This window comes from Syngnathus floridae, chromosome 8 (genome assembly GCF_059516105.1).
Source record: "Syngnathus floridae isolate MCC-2025c chromosome 8, RoL_Sflo_1.0, whole genome shotgun sequence".
Lineage (NCBI taxonomy): Eukaryota > Metazoa > Chordata > Actinopteri > Syngnathiformes > Syngnathidae > Syngnathus > Syngnathus floridae.
In genome coordinates this window covers 8936902-8959812 of record NC_142420.1, presented here as the reverse complement: position 1 = coordinate 8959812, position 22911 = coordinate 8936902, and the positions used below count along the sequence as shown (strand labels likewise).

At 40.5% G+C, this 22911-nt stretch overlaps 2 protein-coding genes across 2 annotated transcripts; one reads left to right on the top strand and one right to left on the bottom strand.

Annotated features, from left to right (window-relative positions):
* The first annotated feature begins 8496 nt into the window (after positions 1-8496).
* Positions 8497-22032, top strand: gcc2 (GRIP and coiled-coil domain containing 2). The gene is made up of 24 exons (XM_088383258.1): positions 8497-8720; positions 9556-9618; positions 9744-9828; positions 9901-9980; positions 10065-10169; positions 10279-10771; positions 10870-12656; positions 12745-12805; positions 13229-13329; positions 13443-13541; positions 13678-13797; positions 14565-14729; positions 15005-15109; positions 15489-15651; positions 15780-15880; positions 16010-16087; positions 16170-16307; positions 16714-16835; positions 16969-17145; positions 17258-17466; positions 18521-18727; positions 18886-19025; positions 20583-20784; positions 20886-22032. The coding sequence occupies exons 1-24, from the start codon at positions 8715-8717 to the stop codon at positions 20957-20959; spliced, it is 4881 nt and encodes a 1626-aa protein (XP_088239384.1). The 5' UTR covers positions 8497-8714; the 3' UTR covers positions 20960-22032.
* tmem223 (transmembrane protein 223) lies at positions 19327-20494 on the bottom strand. The gene has a single exon (XM_088383259.1). It carries the CDS (start codon positions 20305-20307, stop codon positions 19573-19575), a length of 735 nt encoding a protein of 244 aa, XP_088239385.1. The 5' UTR covers positions 20308-20494; the 3' UTR covers positions 19327-19572.
* Positions 22033-22911: the final 879 nt, after the last annotated feature.

Sequence of the window (22911 nt, the reverse complement as noted above, 5' to 3'; positions counted from 1 at the left end):
AAGCCGGTGGACTGATACCTAATTAATAACAAAAAGTTGTACGCCAAATTTGTTTTAGTATACCAACAAAACTACTTTAGCTTCCATTGCTAAAGAACATAACAGATTTTTCCAGGTTTTTTATTAAACCCAAAAAGATAGTCACAATCAAAACCAAGTGTCCTCAAAGCAGCTAGTTCACGTCCTTGCTTCAGTCCTTCACCAACCAAGCGCAAATAACCGTAATGGGAGCAAAACACATTTCTTATGGAATATAAATAATGTTTCTTAGCAATAAAAGTGGCAGTCATCAATTCACTCTCACTTAATTTAATAGCAAATTGACTGCAAAGGATGATTTGAGGACACCATGTGTAGATACCAAATGTTAACATTACCAAGGTTTGACTTCAGGAAGGTCCATAAAGGCACGGATGTTTGATTTTGGAGTGGGAATATTTTACTGGCCTGCTGGAAAGAAATTCCCACAGACAAATCCTTAAATCTTGGAGAGCGTCCATAAAAGTTAAAAAGACAACCTTCCTGTGAGTATAGCTTTAATAGAAAGATGCCAACAGAGTCTAATAGTCTACATCTGTAAATCAAGCTCATTGCAGTGGCAGTGATTGGTTGGCTGCTGAGAATATGCAAATAGACTTTACAGCAGATGGCGTATAAACACACTCACACACACACCAAAGAGTTACCATAGCACATTTTATTAATTTTCTGTCAACAGGCACGTAAATTTTGTAAGGATTTATTGCCGAAAGGTTTCTGGAGAGAAGCTCGGTAACAGACAGTGCCTGGAAAAACACACGTTTCAGTGTGTAAACATAATAATGATGTTTGTGTGTGTGTGTATTCTACAAATGCATGAGTCAAACTGATTATCCCACACATATTCCACAACATGTCTATGAATAATTTGGCGATGGAATATTTCTGTTTAATCCACAGATTAATTGGGAATTCATTATTTCTCATTTATTTTTTCATTATTTCTTCATGGAGGAGAGCTTCCAATTCCCCATAAACTTTAACAGAAAATGGACTGATGGATGAATGCAATATTGCGAAGATCCAAATAGCTTGTCTTACGTACATGCATTATAAACTTACATGTGGTCTTGAATTAATGCTTTTAATGGTGCAATATAAGTGAGAGCATTATTGATAATCATTATTGACCCACTTATTTCAAATTATAATCACCAATCTACTTTGACGATTGATTGGAAAAAGCCGTTCTTAGCTTACCTTAAAACTGATCAATGCAAAAGCTTCCTCGATTGAACTGTGGTAAGTAATGAAAATGGTGTTTCTGCCTTTGGTTTTCCATATTGATCCTGTCAGTAGTAAATTATTTAGCTCCATTTAAGACTTGTTAAGCCCAAAGGAAGGGGTGACACTATAAATGCTGTAATGAACTTTAAAAAAAAAAAAGGTTTTATATAATTGATTTTTTTTCCTTACTCACTCTGTCTTCCACTGGTTTTGGATTTATTCGTTTATTATTCTGCGGAGGTGTGGCAGCACCTGTTACAGCAAGCAGCCACTGTTGTTGATTAGAAGTGACACCGGCGGCAGGTTAACAGGGCAGAAACATTTATCTGGCTAACAGCCCTGGCAGGGTTCCTCCACTCGGCTCTCCTAATGCTTTACAATGCTGTCATTTAAGGATGACTTATTACAGGAGAAGAGTTCGCTTGCCAATATGCTCCTTAATCAAACTGACACACACATAGCAAGGCTGTACGAGGCAGCCTGACAAAAATTGTGAAAATAACATTGACCAAGTCCAGACGCTTCTTCATCGATGCTCTTTTATTTTTTTAAATGTATGACGCTGCTAGCTCACCTATCAGTTATGACTTTGTGTATTTGTGTGTAGCTCTGCAGTGTGATTACTCAAACGCAAGAAGAAAGAACAGACAGTGTAGTAATGTCTGGTGAATGTCGTGGCCTAATAACGTCTCACTAATTGGACATACACATTACTTATTGACAATTGAGGTTAATAATTGATTCATTAACGAGGGAACGTGAGACCAGTGTGAGCTAATCACTGCCTTTATTTTTAGTCTATTTGCAATCGAAGGTATTTATGTGAGTATCAATTCATTAGTGTAACACCGCACAGTGACTGAGATGAAAGTTGCTGTTGAATTGTTTCAATAAAATTACCTGTATTTAAAAAAAAAAAAATAGACTCCTGTTTGTAATCAAATAATTTTTAGACAAGCAGCCATCAAAAGCACAGAATTTATAAGGTCATTTGTGTTTCCCCATTAAAATGAATACGCATCAGCGTGTATTTTCACAATGCCGTAAAATATAAAAAGCTACAGATTGCTATTTGCAATTCCAGTTCTCCTTCTGCACAGGAAACAGCAAACGCTAATCGCATTACCTGTTCTGAATGGGGACTGCTAATTGAATTTAAACATGAGCTAATCCACTTACCAATTGATTGGTCCTGTGGGTTGGAACACCCCATTTAAATGCAGAGGAATGGTCGTTACGTTAGGATCATTCTCATTATTTATATTCTTATAGTGTCATTATTTAATTGCAGTTGTGTTATTCTTTATGTCCTTTGTTGGCATTCAATGAATAACACATTGAAAAAGACTCGAGGAGAGAGGCTGATCAATACGTCTATAGACTATTTGTGTTCCTTTCTGTCAGGAAAGATAACTGCAGGTCTATGCATGCATATCTGTTTTTTTGATTGTTTGAGCTTTATTTACTGGAGACAAATATTATTTTTTACTATCCCATATTTTGTATGCCAGATAAGCCACAGCTCATGTTGAACTTTCAACAAAGTGCATAATCCATGTCACCATTTAAAATGGCTTTTTGGTTAGGGGCAATGACAGTATAGAGTGCATTTAGCTTATTAGCATAAAGCCCTGAAGACTGAGAGCTTTGGAGCTTGAAAAACAACAAACACACAAGAAAAACACCAAGCTCACTGAGACAGGCTGTTTTTTTAAGGATAGTCTGCTTTAAATACAAAAGCTGACCCATATTAGCAACAATGGGGCTGGGTGTCATACTTATGTACCTGTTTTGAGACTTTTATGGGACATACAGTGGTTATTAAAATTATTTTGGGAAGAGTACAGCGATGCCAAAATGGATACATCCAAGTTTGCATAATAAGCTTTTTAGTTTTGAAATGCATCAACAAAAAAAAAAAGCATTTAGCAAACTGTTCTCATAAGTAAAAACCATAGATTTTTTTCCAACCCCCAAAAAAAGTATTTAGACTTTTTGTCATATCCAACATATGAAAACTAAAGATTCCAAAAATTGCTCTGTCAAACCAAGATGCACGATTCAGAGAGAATATGTAATAAATGCCACAATTAGCATGCAACCTTCCGAGCTCACCATCTAACCGTGGCACTCAAATGATCCCGTGCTGGAAACAAAATGACAGAGCAAGTATTACAAAAAGATAAAATAGAATTGATCGCCCCGCTCTTGAAATGGGAAGGAAGCCATTCTCACATATTGGGAAAAATAGTTTTTCATCAGTGTGATGGATACACCACTTGTGGGATTTTGACACATACCCAAATCAGAGGTATGAATCCCTTTAGCCTGTCAAGTCCTTTAGCATTCAAACAGAATAATGGCATGAATACAGGTGGGGGGGGGTCTTATTTTTTTTCTATATTAGCCTCATATTGTCATTTAAGGAATCTTAAGAATTACAGCAGCATCAGCAGATGTTGAAGAAGTGACTCATTCAAATGAATTGGGTTCCTTGAGAGAGACAAAGAGGCTATTTGTCTCCAACCTCAAACAAGCCCAACCTAACTAGGAGATCAATACTGAGATCTTTAGGCTTCTAACTGCACCACTAATATATTATCGATGTCTGAGTCTCAGGAGATTGAATTTGGCCGGCACATAGTTGTTCATCTTGATGAGCGTGCGGTCACATAGATGGAAAAAAAAATGATACAAAAAATTGGTACAATGCAGCAGAGAAAACAAAAAGGTATTAAAAGTATGAGGAACATTCAAGTTGAGTAATGATTACAGTTATAGACGCTGACTGCACCAGAGAGCTGAGCTGTAGACTATGGAGTTCAGTTTGAATGATTATACGCAGACTTATGGTGAACTGTCGTTTATCACTAAGCAGCCACTTGACCTTTGACATCATTAACACGGGAACTTGCACTTTTTTTTTTTTTTACTTCATCGAAATGACCTTAATGTTTCAGCAGCACCTTGATCATAGACTTTGCTACTTGCTAACGAGACTGACTGGCTGTTCACTTGTAAATGCCTTTTTTGAGCCTCCTCGGTGAAAGAAACAAAAACAGAAATCAAATTTCTATTTTCTTTGCCCTTGAACCCCAACTAAACTAATTGAAAGTAAACCTCGCTTGTTTGGCTGACATTGTCCATGTCAGGTCAGGCGCATGTGTGGAAAATGCCAAATCCTGAAATGTCATCCTTATTATTTCGACTTAAAACTGTTACAAGTTCACACACTTTGTGCATATTTAACCAATTCCTAGCTTGTGATGTTGGATGAAAGAGAAATTGTAACTCATGATTCAGAAGCGCAGCCTTGATGTCACAAAGAGATTCTTTGAAGAGTCAAGGTAGAAAAATAACTAGCTCACAAAAGACAATGAATAACACAACTCATTTTATTTATATAGTACTTTCGAAACAGCTGCAGCTGTAACAAAGCAAATTATATCTACATTTATATTTATCTATAATTACTGGGAAGGCTTGTCTCTCAGCATTCACATACCTCACTGCACCATTTGTGCATTTCTTGGCTGACATAAGTGCTAAATTAGCATTTGGGGGATCATTAACTTCCCTAGATTTCCAGTCGCTCCTTAGAGTACTATGAGGCTGCTGTAATTCCACTAATGGAGTGCCTATATCCCGTTAAGCCCGGATATTCTGACAATGACTAATGTGGCTTAATTGCTGAAACAACGGTGGTTCCCCATCTATTGCCTTATACAGCATAATTGGAGCTCTTGCTACTGAAGATCATCATAATAATCACCCATGGTATGTTTAAGCACATCCTGTTCGGTGTCATGAGGGAGTCATAATGATAGGTTTTGCACATTTGTGCTGAATCGGGTCTTTTTGATTTCTGCACATGCAAAGGAGGCAGAAATTAAAAAGACGATAGATGCACAGGGGATACAGTTTTTCCATTCTATGATTAACAAAATCTTCCGTGTGACCTTTGTGAACCTGTATTGTAAAATAAAAACGAGCCAAATGTATTTTGAAATTCAGTGTAGTCACAATGTAGTTGTATTTAATATGTAGTGGTTGGCCCAGTGTTTGTTGCAATACGGTATTCCTGCTGAGTGATGGGCTTTTTAAGCCAACACTTCCATTAGCTCAGATTGAAAGTGAGACAGCGCACGTGAAATTCATTCTCGTTACGATGCAGACACGATGGGCACAAACTGCTCACGCACATACACACCGCCTCAGACCAATGTTTAGATTGTCAACTAGGCTGACAGATGGAGAGATAGAAAATGGACAGAAAGAAATACTGACATAGTGAAAGATTTGTTCAGTAAATCCAATCACTGTATAGCATGTATAATTGTTAATAACCCCAGCATGGGGTTACTGGAGTGTACATGTGTTGGTGTTTAAATGTGTGTATGCATTGTAAGAGGTCCATGTATTCAACCGGGTTGTCACTTCAAGGCTGCCCCTGGTAAGCTGAGTGAATAACACAAGCCCATTAGCTTTTATGGTGACACAATGACACTGATGAATGACAGACACTCCTGAGCCTGATGTTTTATTAATAAGTCACCTAAACACTGGAAATATGTTTGTATATGGAACGAAAGACTGTGATGTTTAACTACAGAAAATGGTCTAAACACAGTATTTCCATGAATATTGTGTGTTGGGCAGCAAATTTATTCATCTCGGGGCGGCCATTTTGCAACTTGCTGTTGATAAAAATGACATCACACTTCATGTTAAAAACTATTGCATCATAAGAATTTGTAGCAGTTCAACATCATGGCCTTACTCAATATTTTTGCAAACTTCCAGGAATAAGCCTTATGTGTAAATATGTAGCTATTGTACGGGAAACGTAAAACAGTTCATCAATCATTTGTGCAGGATGTGTAAAGTGTTGTGCAAACAGGTAGACACAAGGGTGCTGACTGGGTGTGAGCACCGGTAATCAAGACTGAGCCGTTTGTTTAAAGACGGATGCCGGTTGCGCTGGTTGGTCTTGATGAATTGTTACTCTCCTGCTGAGCCACCAAACTATTTATAATCAACACACTGGCAAGCTACAGGCAAGGAAGAGAAAACTGCTGCCCGTGCTCTTCCTTTTCTTTTCCACTTATTCCTCGCATCTGTTCGGCAGGGTGAAGCGAAAAATGATTTCATTAGTGTGACGTGAAGTTTTAAAACATCACCTTGTCTGTAGTGAATGACCATGGACATAAATGTCAGCTCCACTCTTTGGAGTTGCTGGATCAGATGCACAGCTCACATGCTGGCATGCATCATCAATAATAGACAGACTTCAGGCCTGCACTGGGAAATTCTTGCGATTAGACATCCCAGTATTTCACCGATTGTTGGATGATTTCAGATTTTAGTTAAATTTTTGGGATTCAGAGATATGGTTACACAAATATTCCCACGCCCACTTTATTGTTGGCCATTTTGTAACATAAGAATGTTAAATTTCGTTTTTTTCACATATTAAAATCACTTAAACTCAACGTTAATTTTTTTTATCAGTGTGAGGAGCCCGACTGAGAAAGGCTGTCTTTTTTTTTTTTTTTTTTAAGGTGTGTTGTGTCGAGTTGACTGCTATTCATATTGCATGCTTATAGGATAAAAAATAAGCTCGGTAATAATACGTATTTTCTTTTGTATTTATTGATACTGTAGAGGCTTTATTAACCATTAGCCTATTACGTAACAAGCCGACATATAATTAACAAACAGCCCAGGAGTCATTCATCTTTGGGGAGTTTAAGCGTCGCTCTTTAGGAAACACACTCTCTCGAGGTCTAAACTGAAAAGAACAATCAAGGGTTCCATTCCGACAATAACACAGTGAAATGTCAAAGCTATATGTTAAAATGTCAGCTCCATTAATGGTGCTGCCAGTCTACGAGAGAAAAATGTCAGAGAGAAAACGAAAGCAGGCGGCAGTGAAGGAAAATGTGAAGTCATTGAAACATGCAAATACTGAGCACAATAGTCTCGTGATCCTTCACTTTCAACTTGCGAGCAGTCATTTCTTTAAACTTGGATGGCTTTGTACATTGTGTAGCTTTGCTGTTTACATCCATCGTAGTTGGGCGAAAGAGTCTTTCGGGAGGGGCTTCAATCACACTCGATGGGGTCAGTGACATAAGCAAACACCCCCACCCCAAAGTCACCTTTCACTGATTAGAAGGAAGTGGAGGGCACTAGAGCGGCAGGGCAAAAGGAGGTCAAGAGGGGATGACAAATTCACCTTTGAGTGGGTTGATAACGAGCTGTTTTTTTTTTTTAACAAATAGAGTGGAATTTGGGGAGGTTCCTCCAAACTGGGATTTATCTTGAGGGACACAAACTATTCTGCTCAACAGCCCTATTGAGTGAGCATCTAAGGGTAACATGAGTTTTTATCTTCTTTTTATTTTTTTTCATCAACAAATTAGTATGACGCAATGCAAGTTTTACACCATTTCACTGTTTCGAGAAAAACAGAAAATAATAAAATAACTGTTCCTTCTCCACATAAACTTGACCAGGCCATTCATTGCCAGCGCTGACTGACAACTTTAGATGGAGTAGAGGGGAAGACGCGACAGCAAAATACTGCTCGATGCCCAGGGAGGAAGCACAGCGGGCTTGTGATTGATGGGCCTGACCCGGGTAGATACAGAAACGGTCGCTTCCTGAAGAGACAGGGAGTCAGCAGAGCGCCTGCCCCTCTGCCCAATGCATCCAATAGTTGTCAGGATGAGAGGCATCTTGCTAAGCTCCCTCTGTCAGTTCTATCATTCATGTCAAAACAGTCTCCATATTCAGTAGATGAAATTGGCTCTTACGTGATGGGAATACTGAGGCAGCTACACAGCATCCACCAGGTTTGTAGCATTAGGGTATGTAAACACTCCTTCCTTTCAGACTCTAACAACATCTTTCTTGTTCTTGAGTGTAATTGCATACACAAAAAGTGACATTTTAGTGAAGTGTTTTGCTACAGTTCCTAATAGTGTGCCCTTTTAATTCATTAAGACCCACTGATTGAATGATGTGTTCAAGTATTGGTGGTAGTGTTCAGAGGGTAGTTTGATCATTTTCATTTTTTTCTAAAATATAAGAGATGTATGAAATAAACAATATAAATGCGTAATTGTCATTTTGAATACATTTATAATCACTGATATTAAAAACAAAACCGATAAATTCCTAAATCAACAGACGCTCCTCTTGAGGGGTGTGACGAAGGACGTGCTGACGTCACTCGGTCGACGATTGCGGAAGTAATCCACTAACACCATGGAGCACTCGAGAGCATAACTCAAAACCAAAACAGTGACATTCGTGTCGTATTAACTCTGAAAGGAATCTGAAATTAATAAGTATACCTCATTTAACGTGTTCGGTCAGCTTTATTGTGATCGTGTCGTGGCTGTGAGGTGATTTAAAGGATATTAAACAAATTGTAGACTGAAATGGAGGTAAGTGAATGACCTGGATAGAATTTGCTTGACTGACATTCAGAGCAAGGAGTTAAATAATATTTAACAATACAATAAACGCGAAGTGGGATAACTTAGTCTATCTGTGCTATTATCTTTGCGGGTACTCATGTTGGAAGCCGAATTTATATAATAATTTGCCGAGATAGTAATATCAATCGCGATAACACCATGTACAAAAATAAAAACATTTTTGGTTTAAAAAAATATTTCTACATACATTTTTACACCTAATTGCGTGTTTATACATGATGGCAAGTAGTCGGTCTTGCTTGATGGAATCGTTTGCAAAACCTTTGGAAAAAAATCTTTTTAAAAAAAACTTTTCAAAAGCTACTGTCAGTACTTTATTCGCGAGGTTTTGCTTTTATGATGTCATTTTCTGTCATGTTTGTAAATATAACTATACATTAGGAATATTGCACTGTCGCTTACGTTGAAGAAATGTGTTAATTGAAACGAAATCAAAGTTCCTGTGAGAAAAGTCATTATTCAACTAGATATGATGAGGAGTATAAGTTTGTATGTTACATTTAATCTACTCTGACAAGTACAATTTATCCCAAAACATACAGAAGTAAATGTAAAAGAGTAAATGTAGCATGTTTTACCCACTTCTGCTACCAACTAAAACAGAACTGGAAATATATTTCAAGGGAACTCAAGTTAAACTCATAAGGAAGCTCTGCAGTTGTTTGTGCTGGTACTTTCTGAAACTCCACTCTAAAGGAAACCAAAAACGTAAATACACATGCATGCGTCATTTTTTCCGTACTTTGTAACTTTATATCACTGTGACATCGCTTTTTCACAGGATCCTGGAGGCACAGTAGCGGAAAATGTGGCTTCACCGCCAGCCAGTGCACCCAAGTCAAAGGTTATTGCGCTTTTAAACTGTGTAAAGACACAATTACATTTCACATGTTTTTGTTAATATGTGCAGACAATGATTGATACACTGATTTTGTTAAACAGTCTTATTTCTTCTTGCCTACCATTTAGCTGGACACATTGTCCAAAGATGATCTTATTAAATTTACCAAAAAGCAGATGTCTGCTTTACAAAAGATGAAGAGCAGATGTGCAGGTGACCATATGCTTATTACCGGGCTAGAGCTAATGAGTCTCTTGCAGTGTTTAACCTAATATGTATTTTCAGATTTGGAGAAAGAAGTTGAAGGCCTCAAAGAACATTCCAAACACATTGCCAACATTTCAGATGATGCCGCATTAATACAGGTTTCATATCAGAATGTCAACATTGTATATCATCCTATAGTAGATATTTAATTAATCTTGTACTGTTCATAAATTGTGTGACAGGAGCTGACTGAACGGATGGATGCATTATTACTGGAGAAGGCAGAAACCCAGCAAAGTCTTGTTTTGTCCCGTAAAGAATTGGAGCACACCAAGCAACTTGCCAAGGTTATCTGAAATGCCTATTTATTAAAATTGGAGTTTTAGGAAGACATGATTTTAATCTGATGTATTCATTGTTCCGTGTAGAACTGAATCCAACACTTGTTCTTTGCAGGATGATGTCACAGAACTTGGACAAGCCATTGAAGACCACAAACGAACCATTGACCTTCTAAAGTCCACCATTGAGGAATCCAACAGTAAACACCAAGATGAGGTCGCATATTTCCAGAAATTGCTCAAAGAGCGAGAAGACTGCGACAGAGAGGTAGACAGTGAAAGAGAAAAACAGAACCTAACTGAGGAACCCAGTGGGAAATGTCATGCAGAAGAGGACAAATGCTCCCTGGAAGCTCATCTTAAGACTCTTCAAGCGGAACTGGAAGAAATCCAAGAGAAAAACGCCAAAGAGATCGCTGAGCTACAAGAAAGTCACCAAAACGTGCTGACTGAAGCCCAGCAGGAGATTGAGAACCTGAAAGAAGAGTTGACTCAGAGGAGTCTGCAGCACGAGGAAGAGCTGAGGGCTTTGGAGGAGGACTGCGAGATTGAGAGGGAGCGTCTTCTATTGCTACAGGAAGAGCTGACTGAACAGCTGGCACTCAAAGGTACAACAAAGTTTCAAATGAACTTCTTATTTGTAATTTGTTTTTTGTTTGAGCACATTTTTGTATGAGAAACTAATGTTTACAAGTCATTTATCCAGATAGCTACCTCCAGGATGTCCAAGAGGAAGACGAAGAACCCGGTCGCAGTTCGGGGATCGCCAAAATGCTGGCGCTGTCGGCACGCAGTCAAGCTGACTCCAGCCAGGTTGACGGCGAGGTGACCCAAGACGGAAGACTGAAAGCGGCTCTGGAGGACCTTCAAGCTCACAACACAATGTTGCAAGATGAGCTCACCCTGCTCAGTAATGTGAAAAGCGAGCTGGAGGCAGAGCTGGAGCGAGTCAAAGATGAGTTCCAAATGGAGCGAGAGGAGATGGACTTCAAAATTACTGAGCTGCTGATGAATCGGGAGAGTGAGCCAACAACGACAACCCTAAATGTCATGAATGTCGAGTTGGAGACAAATGTGTCAGGTAATTCCAAGGAGCCGGTCCAAGACCAAAACTCAATGGAACAGGATGAGCAAGAGAAGCTCAGGGCCCAATGTGAGGCCTTAACCCGAGAGAGGAACTCTGCTCTGGCTGATTTCAACCACATAAAGGACATACTGCAAAACCTGGAAAGAGAACTAGGTCAGAAAACAAACGATTTTGTTCTCCAGTACAACGCCATGAAGGAACAAGGTGCTAACCTCCAATACCAGACTGAGCAACTCGGCCAAGAGAAGGAAGAATTGTCAGTAAAAGTCAGAGAGATTACAGAGGAGAGAAATATTCTGATGCAGACCGTGGAAGACCTTAAACTCCAACTTGAAAGTCACAATGCTGATGAGCAAAAGCTTCAGATAGACTTAGTGCAGGAGCTCAATGAGTCTGTGGAAATGCTAACCAGGCAGAATGAGGAGATCCTCTCTCAGCTGCAAATAAAAGAAAACATGACCGAAGACCTAAATGAGATAGTGAACACGCTGACTGAAGAGCGAGACCGAACGCAATCTCTGCTGCTACTCCGAGAAGAAGCCATACAGGATCTTAAAAATGAAAAGGACAAAGACATTGAGAGCCTGCTGGAGGAGAAGCAGGCAGCGCAACTACTGAAAGATGAGTCGGAAAGGGAGTTGAGAATGTTGAAAATTGAGAAGGTGAATGAAATGCAGCTTTTAAAGGAAGAGAGGGACAAGATGGAGGCAAGTCTGAAAGAAGAAGTGAGCAGATTGCAGGAGGCTATATCCTCTTCAGAGATGACTCTTAAAGACATCTCGTCAGAAAATGCCTGCCTCCACCAAAAACTGGAAGGGACTTTAAGTACACTTTCCCAAACCCAGAATGAGCAAGAACGTATGAGCTCCAAGTTAGTTACATTAGAAGCTCAACTTGAGCAGCAGTCTTCCCAAAAAAGTCACCTTGAAGCAACTGTAAATTCTCTGGCAGAAGAAGCAGCACTTGAGGCTCAGCTTGAAGCCCTCAAAAACACAAAGGAAGAAATTGCAGAGCTCCAAATGCGCTTAGAAGAGCTAGAAAAAGAGAGAAACCTGTTGAGGAGCAGTCTTGAAGAGGCTCGAGAAGAAAGACATTCCGAGGTCACGCTAAACGATCTGCGGGCTCTGCATCTGGAGAGGGACACGCTGAGAGCCGACCTGGAGGAGACGACGAGGGATGCTGAAGGGCTGCTGAAGGATCTACACGATATGAAGTCACTCAATGAGAAAATGCATGCTGAGAATCAAATGTTGCAAAAACAAATAAATCTCATGTCCCAAGAGAAGGAAGAAAAGGTTCAGACCGACGTTGACGTTATGGAGAGAGAACGGACAGAATTGAAAGAACAACTGGTGGACAAGGACTCCGAAATATCACAGTTGAGAGCCGAGTTGGCTGCTCTGCAGGTCAGTGAATAGTCTCATGTTCTCAATTTAACGGCAGTCGGACAAATGTTTATTTTCGTCTTCTTTTTGTACCCTGTAACTCTCTCAGGATTCGGCCGCCAAATCTGCTGCAGAAGAAAACAAATCCACGGATTTTACCCAGAAAATAGGTATGGTACTCCCTTTGAAGCTAACACATTTTTTAGAAGCCTTGCTCTTCGTTTAGTCCCCAAACAAAACAGCTCTTGTTTACCATACTCATCTTACCGCTGCAAAATTTACGAGGTTGTATTTTTCATGTTAAAAACAAAACGACAAATAGTAAGGGATCCGCAGAAGTAGTGAGTTAATTATTTACGTTACAATATGAAATGTTCTATTATTATGTTACATATTTTATTCATTGATTCATTTAGCTAGTTAATTATTTGTTTGCTTCTAGTCATCTCACGAGCGGTAATACAAAATGGAAATTACCCATTTTTCAATTGTGACTAATCAAAATGATATTCAATAGGGGGTGAATAGGAATTTAGTGACTTCCTTTGATTTGTGGAGCATTATTGCTAGACTCTTGAGAATTCTTCTTTTAGCTGCATTGGAGAAGCACAACAAAGAGAAGGAGGAGATGACGAGCAAACTCAAGGCAGTGGCTGTCAAAGCAAGGAAGGAGCTGGACACCACTAAAAAAGAGGTATGGGAAATTTATATGACTTGAAGAAATTCACTTAAACTCAATTAAAAATGACAATGCCAAGATTTCTGAAGAGAAAACAAATAATGGAGTTGCACAATTTTCTTTTGCAGGTTGCAACCCTCAAAGAGGAAATAGCATCTCTAATGGCAGAGCGAGAGAAAATGAACATTTCAATGAAGGACATCATCCATGGTGCTGAAGGCTACAAGGTATTGTCTTAAATTGCACCAAACCTGCCAGCTCCTTTCAGTATAAACAAAATCACTGACTCGCATCTAATGACCGCCGAGTCCCCGACTCAAATGTAAATGCAGGTCATAACTGAGATGCTGTGTGCGTACGTAGAACCTGCAGATCGATTACGACAAGCAGACGGAGCAACTGGATAAAGAGAGAGAGAAGGTCCAGGCAGCAGAGAGACAGATCGCCGACCTGGGCAAACACCTCAACAGTACTGTCACACAGGTAACACAAATACATGTTGAAGTGCCAGCATACACGTTACAAAGCGCTCACACTAGCTGCTAACTCGTTTCTCCCGCTAGCACGCCTCCAATACTTCTCACATATGTCACCTTCCTATTTACAGCCGCCGACACTTTACCCAGTTATGCTTGGCAGTGCGGCACTCACAAATGGCCCATCAGATTGGAGTGGGTGAGCCCGGGAGGAATTTAGTTTATATAGACTGAGCACTCCTCTCGCCCAAACTCATAACTGTCTCTTTGCAGTGAGAAGCACAGGCAGGTAAATGGAGCACAGAAAAGCTTCCATCTGCCGTGTAGCGTCTTTTTCGAAGGACGTGGTTGCTTTTTCTGCGTGTGCTCATCGGTCTCAGAGGGAAAAAGGCAGACGGGAAGCCAGTCAGGGAATTCAGAATACATCTGGACATCTCTGTTTACTAACCGTAGTGTCAATGTTTGGCTGACAGATGATGAGGAGAAGGCGCTTGCTGGTTCAGTGTTCCTTGCAGTGGGAGCCCGTAGAGTCTGCTGCTGTCAGATTTGCACCAATGATTTTCAAATGTTGTTGTGCAGACGTAGAATATATACGCTCATTAGCATTTCTCCAGCTGAACCATTCAAGTTGTTGTTGTTTCTCAGCGTTAAGCGTCTTAGTGGATTTCAGAAGACATATTGACAGAAATGGGCACATCTAGCTTGTGACTGTTTGCAAGCAGACCAAAGATCATTTCTGATAATCATAACAAGACAATATGTTTGGATTTACAGGTCAACTTGATTCGTAGCGAGAAGGAGGACCTTCTGGCTGCTTTGGAGACGTCCAGGAACACGGTCAAGCAGATTGAAGCTCAGATCCAAGAGCTGCAAAAGCACTCAGCCACTCTAGAGCGAGATTTCGTGGCAGAGAAGGCAATGAGAGAACAAAAGAGCAAGGTAGAAGTTATGTCTGTGGTCTGTGGTTCTAATAAACTGCCATTAGAAAATCTTTTACAGTGAACCTTTTGGTGGTATTTGGTGTCAAGGAAATAGGTAGAAGTGAGTTGAGAAGTTTCATTTTGGTATCAGTAGTGCTTTACCACCATCTTGTGGCCACTAAAGGCAATTCATTTTAAATCTATCTTTTTTTTTTACATCCATAGAATAACCACGTACACCTACTGAAGTTGATTAAAATAAATGTACGTTTAAACCTTTGGCATGAATTTCAGGAGCTGTCAAGAGCCACGAAGGATGTGGATGAGCTGAAAGCTCAGCTCAGCAAACAACAGCAGCAGTGCCAGCACGCCGCCCAGGAACTGGAGCAGCTACGCAAGGTCTAACAATTCACTAAGACACACAGCTTTTTAGACTCCCCCTGTCTCAGAGGAGTTCTTCAGTCAAGTGCCATGACCGGTGATGGCCGGCCCGCAGCTACAGCAGTAACTCTCCAGAGAGAGAAAGAGGACAAATGTTAGCCCACAGCAAAGGAAAGCGCTGCTGTTTTTCCATTAGCTGAGACGTTGACAGGATGGACGTTTACACGAAGGCTGCCGGCAGGCTCCACTTTTCACAGTGTCCTGTCCACATTCTTAGTGCTGTCAGGATTTTTGATCTGGAAACTGACTGCATTGCACCATCTGTGTCAAATAAGCACCGCAAATAGAAAACATTTCATAATGACAATTTCCATCTCTGCTTCTGTTGTCTGACTAGGAGGCGCAGCAGAACTCGCTGTTAGACATGGAGATGGCCGACTACGAACGTCTGGTCAAAGAACTCAACGCCAAACTCGCTGAAAACGATGAAGCATCTGAGGAGTTCAAAGCTCAAATAATCAAACTGAGCGAGAAGGAGGAAATGCTGAAACAAGAAATTGGCATGTTTTATGGCCTTTGTGTCATTTCAGTCATATTGAGATCATTCCTGTTCTTCACTAATGTGTTTTTTTACAACAGTACATGTTTTAGTCTATCTTTTTTGCTTCTGTGTTATTTTTGTGCCCAGAAACTTTAAAATCCCAGCTGGAGCAAGGGGAAGAGAAAACCTCCAAAATCAAACAGTTGCTGGTGAAATCTAAAAAAGAGCTGGCCGATGCCAAGAAGCAGGTCTGTTCGACTGCCATCTTTATGCGCTGCTGAATGGTTATGATGTAACCTTGGGCGGCAAAGTCGTTGTTATTGGGAAGATTGAGTAGGAATGTGCTATCACAAATAATGACATTTTTCCACCAACAGGAAAACTCACTTGCACTGTTGCAAGCCTCATTAAGAGGAGAACTAGAGGCTAACCAGCAACAGTTAGAAAGCACCAAAGTAAGACATCTATAATATCACCATTTTGGCATTTTAGCTCCAAACGTAACATTTATAAGTCATATGTTTGTTTTCATGTAAGATTGAGGTGTGTGACCTCACCGCTGAGCGGCATCGCCTGCAGGACCAGCTCAGGTCTGCTTTGGAGCAACAACAAAGGACCAGCAGTTCCCTGCAGCAGCAAATCAACAGTCTGCAGCAGGAGAGAGACATTGCTAAGGTACAAAACACATTCACACAATCTATTTGACACCTTAACGTTCAGTGGATTCTCAATGGAAGCCCATCTTCGATTACTTGAGATCAACTCACTGGTTTTCCCCTGCATTGCTTCGGGGGGTAATTTAATCTCTTCACTACTTTCCTGCAGACGAACATAAGAAAGAAATGTTTTGATGACAGCTCACTGTTGCAATTTTTTTTTGTTACTTTACGATTTTATTATAAAACTGTAAGCCATTCATTTCTATCACCAATATTTAAAGATCTTTATGATGCCCCCCCCCCCCCTCCACACACACACACACACAAACAAATTCACATCCCAACAAAAAATACTATGTTAGCCAAGATGTTCTTGTGAAAGCAAACAATTGTCTTATTGACCACATATTTGTTGTCTCTAGGCTGAACTTGTGGCAACCACTGAGGACTTTGAGAGTTATAAGGTTCGGGTACACAATGTATTAAAACAGCAAAAGAGCAAGCTCAGTGGGCAGGGAGAAAGTGACGCCAGCAGGCTAGAAAGGTAAGAAAGAAAAAAAGACCACAACTAAACATGGCCAACTACAAGAACATCCGTGTGGTTTGACATCTATATGAGAAGTGCTTCCAAAATAACTCGTTTGATGACTGACGTGAATGTGTTGCGTGTCTGTCAGAGAGCAGTTGTTGACTCAGGTGGACCAGCTGAGATCCAGACTGGAAGAGAGTCAGCAGACTCTCCAAAGCAGCACAGTAGAGCTGCAGCAGCTCCAGACTGAGCATGACACGCTTTTAGAGCGTCATAATAAAATCCTGCAGGAAAATGTTAGCAAGGAGGCTGACCTACGAGAGAGGTGAGCCCCTTTTGCAGTTTGCCGCTGTCGTGAGTTAACATGATCTTCTGTTGAATGCTCCCTCTGAATACTAAAGCTTACGTTCATATTCCCGTTCTCTCTCCTACTCTAGACTGCTGTCGGTGCAGTCCGAGAACGTTGATCTGCGGTCAGAGTTGGCTCAGGCTCAAGCTGACTCATCTTCCCAGATAGAGGCCCAGCGACAGACGCACAGGGAGCAGCTGAGGAAGCTGCAGGACGAGCACCGTGCCACAGTCGAGACGCTGCAGGGTCAGCTGACCCGTGTCGAGGAGCAGCTCTTCAACCTCCAGAGTCAGAATAGTGAGTATATGAAAGAAATTTGAAGCTGATCTCAGCTTAGATGACTTAGAAAACATGATAATGAAAGTAGCGCTTAAAAAAAAAAAAAAGAAAAAATCCGAGACAACATAACCAAAACAGAACCATCTGCTGGTCCCAAAGAAATCATCAAGGGTTTGAAGTTTTCTCTCTTATTAATTCCATGAGAGAAATGATGCAAGAGAGAAGTACGGATGGCAGGTCGTTGGCGTGTTTATCGGTTGGAAGCGCATTCATCACTTCCCACACAGCTGCCACATAGAGTCAAAACAGCAACACACACACACACACGAGCAGAGAGGGCTTGAAAAACGTCAGGTGTCGGTGACTGCTCTGCAACGATCCCGCCTCTCAGTGTGGCGAGCGGCCCGCCGTGACATCTGGACGGACGCATCATTAGTGGCTCGCGCATGCATGCCAGGCTGTGAAGATAGGCTCAATGTTAGTCCTAACTAAAGTCGTATTTCACTCTGCCACCACTAATTGATAACAGCTTGATGCCTTTTACTGGTAAGCAGTGTCTGCATGTCAAAATTCGAAATTCATGAATAAGCTGTTCAAGTTTAATTTTGTACATGTCCCGCTCATCTCTTTTTTTTGTTTTTTTTAATACTGCATAATTGATTTTTATTTAGTGTACCAGCCACAATGTGAAAATGTGGTTTTCAATCAATATTTTCAGAGGTGTTATTACGAATCTTCCCGTGATTGCGAAGCCTACTTAGTAAATGCTTTTAGACTTAGACTTTTTTAGGTAGGGCAGAGGTGGAGACGTTGACTGAGCTCGTCATCCAGCTTCATTTATCACAATCGTCTCTGTTGTCCACCAACGTCTTTTCTGCCCTACCGGGTGTCAGTGTGGACGAGCTGAATTTGTATCTGCTGCCCCCTTATGTTGTATTTATATAAAACAAAAAAGTAGAAATTCTACATAGAATTGGTAAAAACAAACATCAGGATGGCAGGATAAGGTTTTACAGTTAAATTCTGATTTACATACTGTATATTCAAAATGCATACCATGGCTGCTCTTCAGACACCGTATTGGTCCAGTCCAGCCGGAAATCCCTTGATGCTCAGCGCAGAACTACAGACCAGAATCAGGCAGGGCTGGGACCAGTTTCCACGAGTGACCTCCAGTCTATGGCCAGGGAGGAGTGTGAAGGCATGGAGACCACCGAGAATGAAAGCACCTCCCCTGCATCTCTGGAGTACCTTCTCATGTCACCCGACCCCAAGCAAGGTGGGTTCAAAGCAAGATTTGCAGTCATGAAATCAATTTATCATTGATTAAAAAAAAAAATCCAATGCTATTACTGCAGCCTCATCTGGTGATTAAATGAATCTTTTGGTTTATCATTATTCATTTTGAAATTAACATGACTTGGGTTTGGTCTCCAGAGCCCTTCGTGTGGACTGTCGAGCCCACCAAAGAGGAGCTGAGTCACAAGCTGAGCACGGCCACACGCAGTCTAGAGCACATGAACAGCCTCTTGCATGAAACTGAGGCTACCAACGCTGTTCTCATGGAGCAGATCAATGTAAGTGAGCTAATACTTTTGCAGTGCAGCATGTTTACACCCTTTTGAGTCAAACTCACAATGGGGAGTAAAGCAATGATTTGTGGTGACATGGGTAAGTTTCACAGTCAGTTTTGCTTGCATACTCTGTTTGAAACAGTTGCCACTGTTGCATCATTATTTTTTCGATCACACCAGACGTCACACGTCGTCATTCATCTGCCAATTCCCATTCACTTATTGCATTCACTTACTCTTTGTGGTAGTAAGAGAACATAAACATAAAAATGCTACCACGTTTCAATTGAAACTACAATTAATATTGCGTTCACAGTTGTCTTTTAATGTTCCTCATTCTTAAACTTAACATCTTTCCATAATGCAACAATTTAATAACATCATTAGGCCTGTATGTATAGACATCAATGCCAATGATTAACTTGTTCCGATTTTGAGAAAATAGATCATTCAAATACATTTTTACAGATAAAGGGCTTCTCTTTGGCAAATGTCTCACCAGTTGAGTAGATAAATCCCATCCACTATTTGAGGCAAAACAGTGAATTGTTTATAGAGGACGGTATGCACCAACAGTTACATCAAAAAGTTTAACATTGTTCATCCTGCCCTCTTTGTCCAGCAGAAAGTAGAACTTGTGTCCCTTGATTTTGAGGGGGATGAATGAGGGGGACTCCTGTCTGTGGGCATGACAGGCAACCTGGGACAACGGGATCGTTATTTTCCGGCCGTGGCCCATTCCCAGAGGTGACTGTGTCATAACTGACACCATCTTTCCACCTTGGTGCAAAACCACCTGACTGACAGAGCGCCGACCAAATAGAATTCCCAGTCCCACTATGCCCGCTCCTATTGTCACACATCCTAGCGTGAAGCTGTACCTCCAGGTGCTAGATCCAAGGTTCATTTCAAAACTCCATATCCCACCCAAAGCGGTGCTGGAGGGGATCTTTCTTTTCTCCTTCTCCCGGGCGTTCCCAGTATCTCTGAGGCCGGTGTAGGCGAAGTGAGCCAGGTACGCCCAGAAGGCAAACTGCCCCCCGCAGAAGACAGCGAGGAGGCGGAAGAAGCCCGTTCTGTCGTGTTGGAACAGGGTGACGTCTCTGGAGGGCTGGGTGGATGTGCAAAAGTCACGGTGTGCGAAAACATGTTGCCTCAGTCCGCCAAAACACACGTTCGTAAGCTGGATAGACACACCGCTGTCTGGAAGTTTTGACCGTGGTTTTTGCAGGGTGGCGATCGCTCGGAGCGGAGATAATGCGCCGCAAATTCTCAGTAAACTCATTTTGAATATTGATCGAAGTTTTGGTATAAGATATGTGAATAAAATAGCCAATAATTAGAATGGATCGTGGAATCAGAATATTACAGCCAGTCACCTTGGTTTACCAAACGAATTTGAGCAAACTTGATTCCTCCCAAACATAGGGCGCAGCCATTTTAGTTATGACGTCATCGCTGGAACTACGGCTTGCGCCGTTGACCAAAATTACAAGGGTTTTTTTTTGTTTTTTTTGTTTTTGTTTTTAATGCTCTTGTTGATGTCTTGTAATTCTACAGTTGTTGAAGAGTGAAGTACGTCGGTTGGAGCGTAACCAGGAACGGGAGAAGAGTGTAGCCAACCTGGAGTATCTAAAGAACGTTTTGCTGCAGTTCATCTTCCTGCGGTCAGGCAGCGAGAGGCAGGCTCTGCTTCCTGTCATTCACACCATGTTACAGCTCAGCCCAGATGAGAAAAGCAAACTGGCTGCCATTGCACAAGGTAGATGAGAACTACACAGTGTTTATGTTCTCTTGACAATTGTAGGAAATTATACAGTATACAGAGGTTCTATTGTGTGCTCTCTGCTGTGTGGTGTGCAGGCGAGGAGGAGGCGTCGGGGACTCGAGGCTCAGGCTGGGGATCTTATCTCCACAGTTGGTCTGGAATCAGATAGACCAACATCAGAGGTCTGGAAACGTGGACATATGACTTTGAAGTAACAATAATTTGAAGGGCAAAATAGAGGGGACAAAAATGTATACTGACAAACATATTACATATCATAAAAAACTAAATCTGAGTTTTTTTCATTATAAGACTTAATGGTCTAACAAATTGCAAGTTGATAATACAGTGTGTTTCTTATACTGTGACAATAATACAGATTATATGGTGCAGTATTCATTCATTCCTAATGCAGCTAAACTTTTCCAGGAGGTGAAGCTCCCAAGGCATTATAAAAAACTGAACTTATCTAGTACTTAGGTAATTTTTTTTTATTTTTTTTTGCAGCCCTTAGCTTGAGATTTTGTTTTGAAGTTTGTTTGTTTTTTACTCTGGTAATTCAATCATCAATGGGCAAATTCATTCATCATTCCCATTACAATCTCTGTATTTGGACCACCCCATTATATAATTTTTCATCCACTTAACATTTCTTTCATTCCATATATGTCTTTTGAGTGTTCTACATTTAGTGTTTTAGTGGTCGTAATCAAGATTAGATTTTGAGCCTTTAATAAAATCAACTAGGAATGAACCGCCCCTTGACCAATATGGCTGACAGAAAGTGTTTGATAAGTGATTGTGAAGGTGTTACTTTTGCCTTGAATTCTGCTAATGAACATCAAAGTTTGACCTATTAAGATGTGATTTATTGTTTCCTGTTTTTTGGCCTCTTATTTATTTGGATGTTGCGTTTTATTGTCAGTCGTCATCAACAATTTAATCAAATTTATACAAAACGGGCTTATCGGAATCACTTTATTTCTCATCTCATTGGCAGCTGAGTGTGATTCCTTCCGTATAAATGAATGTAATTTTTTATTGAGAGTATTTATTATTTATATGGTTAGCATCATCCAAACCTTGCCAGTTCAAGTAATTATAAATGAGAGTCTGTATAGAAGGGATTGCAGGTTGATCAATTTAGTGTAAGTTCTGCTTGCCTCTGTGCTTTGAGTAGTAAATACCATAAAATTAACTTCTGTAATATTGATGCAATAAATATTCAACTTTGAGCTTCTATTCAATTGACTCATCCGTTTTTAAATAACATTTATTAAAAACATATTTGTGCAACAGCATGAAGGTAAAAATGAACTGCCATGACTGCTACTTTGACCATTTACATCCAGATGTTCCTCTCAGTATGCCTGGGTTAGCACCATGAAGTTTCAATTTTGATGTTAAAGCAGAGTTCTTCTGTTTCCAGGAATAACTGTTGCTGTCAGAATATCCATTCCCTCCCTTAGGCAGGAGGCGGGGTTCTAAGGATTTCCTTTTAAGGGAATAAATGTGGCGCTTCTACTCTAATGATGCAGCCACTGGAGGAAACTAATAGCTGATGTATCTGTTGAAGGAAAAAAATGCCACAATGATTTTGCTTCCCAGTAGGCACATTTGCTGTCATCCTGCAAGTGTGTTATGTATTTCTTTACCTTATTTCAGATTAGTAAATGTGTTTAGTTGCAACGGTGCAAGCGAGTTTGGCAATTAAGAGAGTAGAGTCCTTATTTAGTGTTTTAATTGAAAATACAAATGTTGAAACTTCTTAAAGAAAACGCGTGTTTGCCTTGGAAACAAGAACGCGAATGAAACAAAGTCGATACTATAGTGGACGTTTTTGTACGAAAAAAATAACCCGTCTTTAGCTTTGGCCAGTTATATTGAGCAAATTGGGTCCTGAATATTGTGTTGATTAGTGTAAGGGGAAAAAAGTTTATAGGGTGGATCGATTTTGGCAGAAAAATGCAATACAGCGGTGGAGATTGCCAATTGTAATACGTAATGGTACAGCGTCAGACTACCCTCGGGGTTCCTTTTTGTAAAGTTGAAGTCTATTTAGCCGTCAGAATGTCGAGTCACGCTTTTTAAAAATAGTAATTCATTGTTTTGATTTGTGTG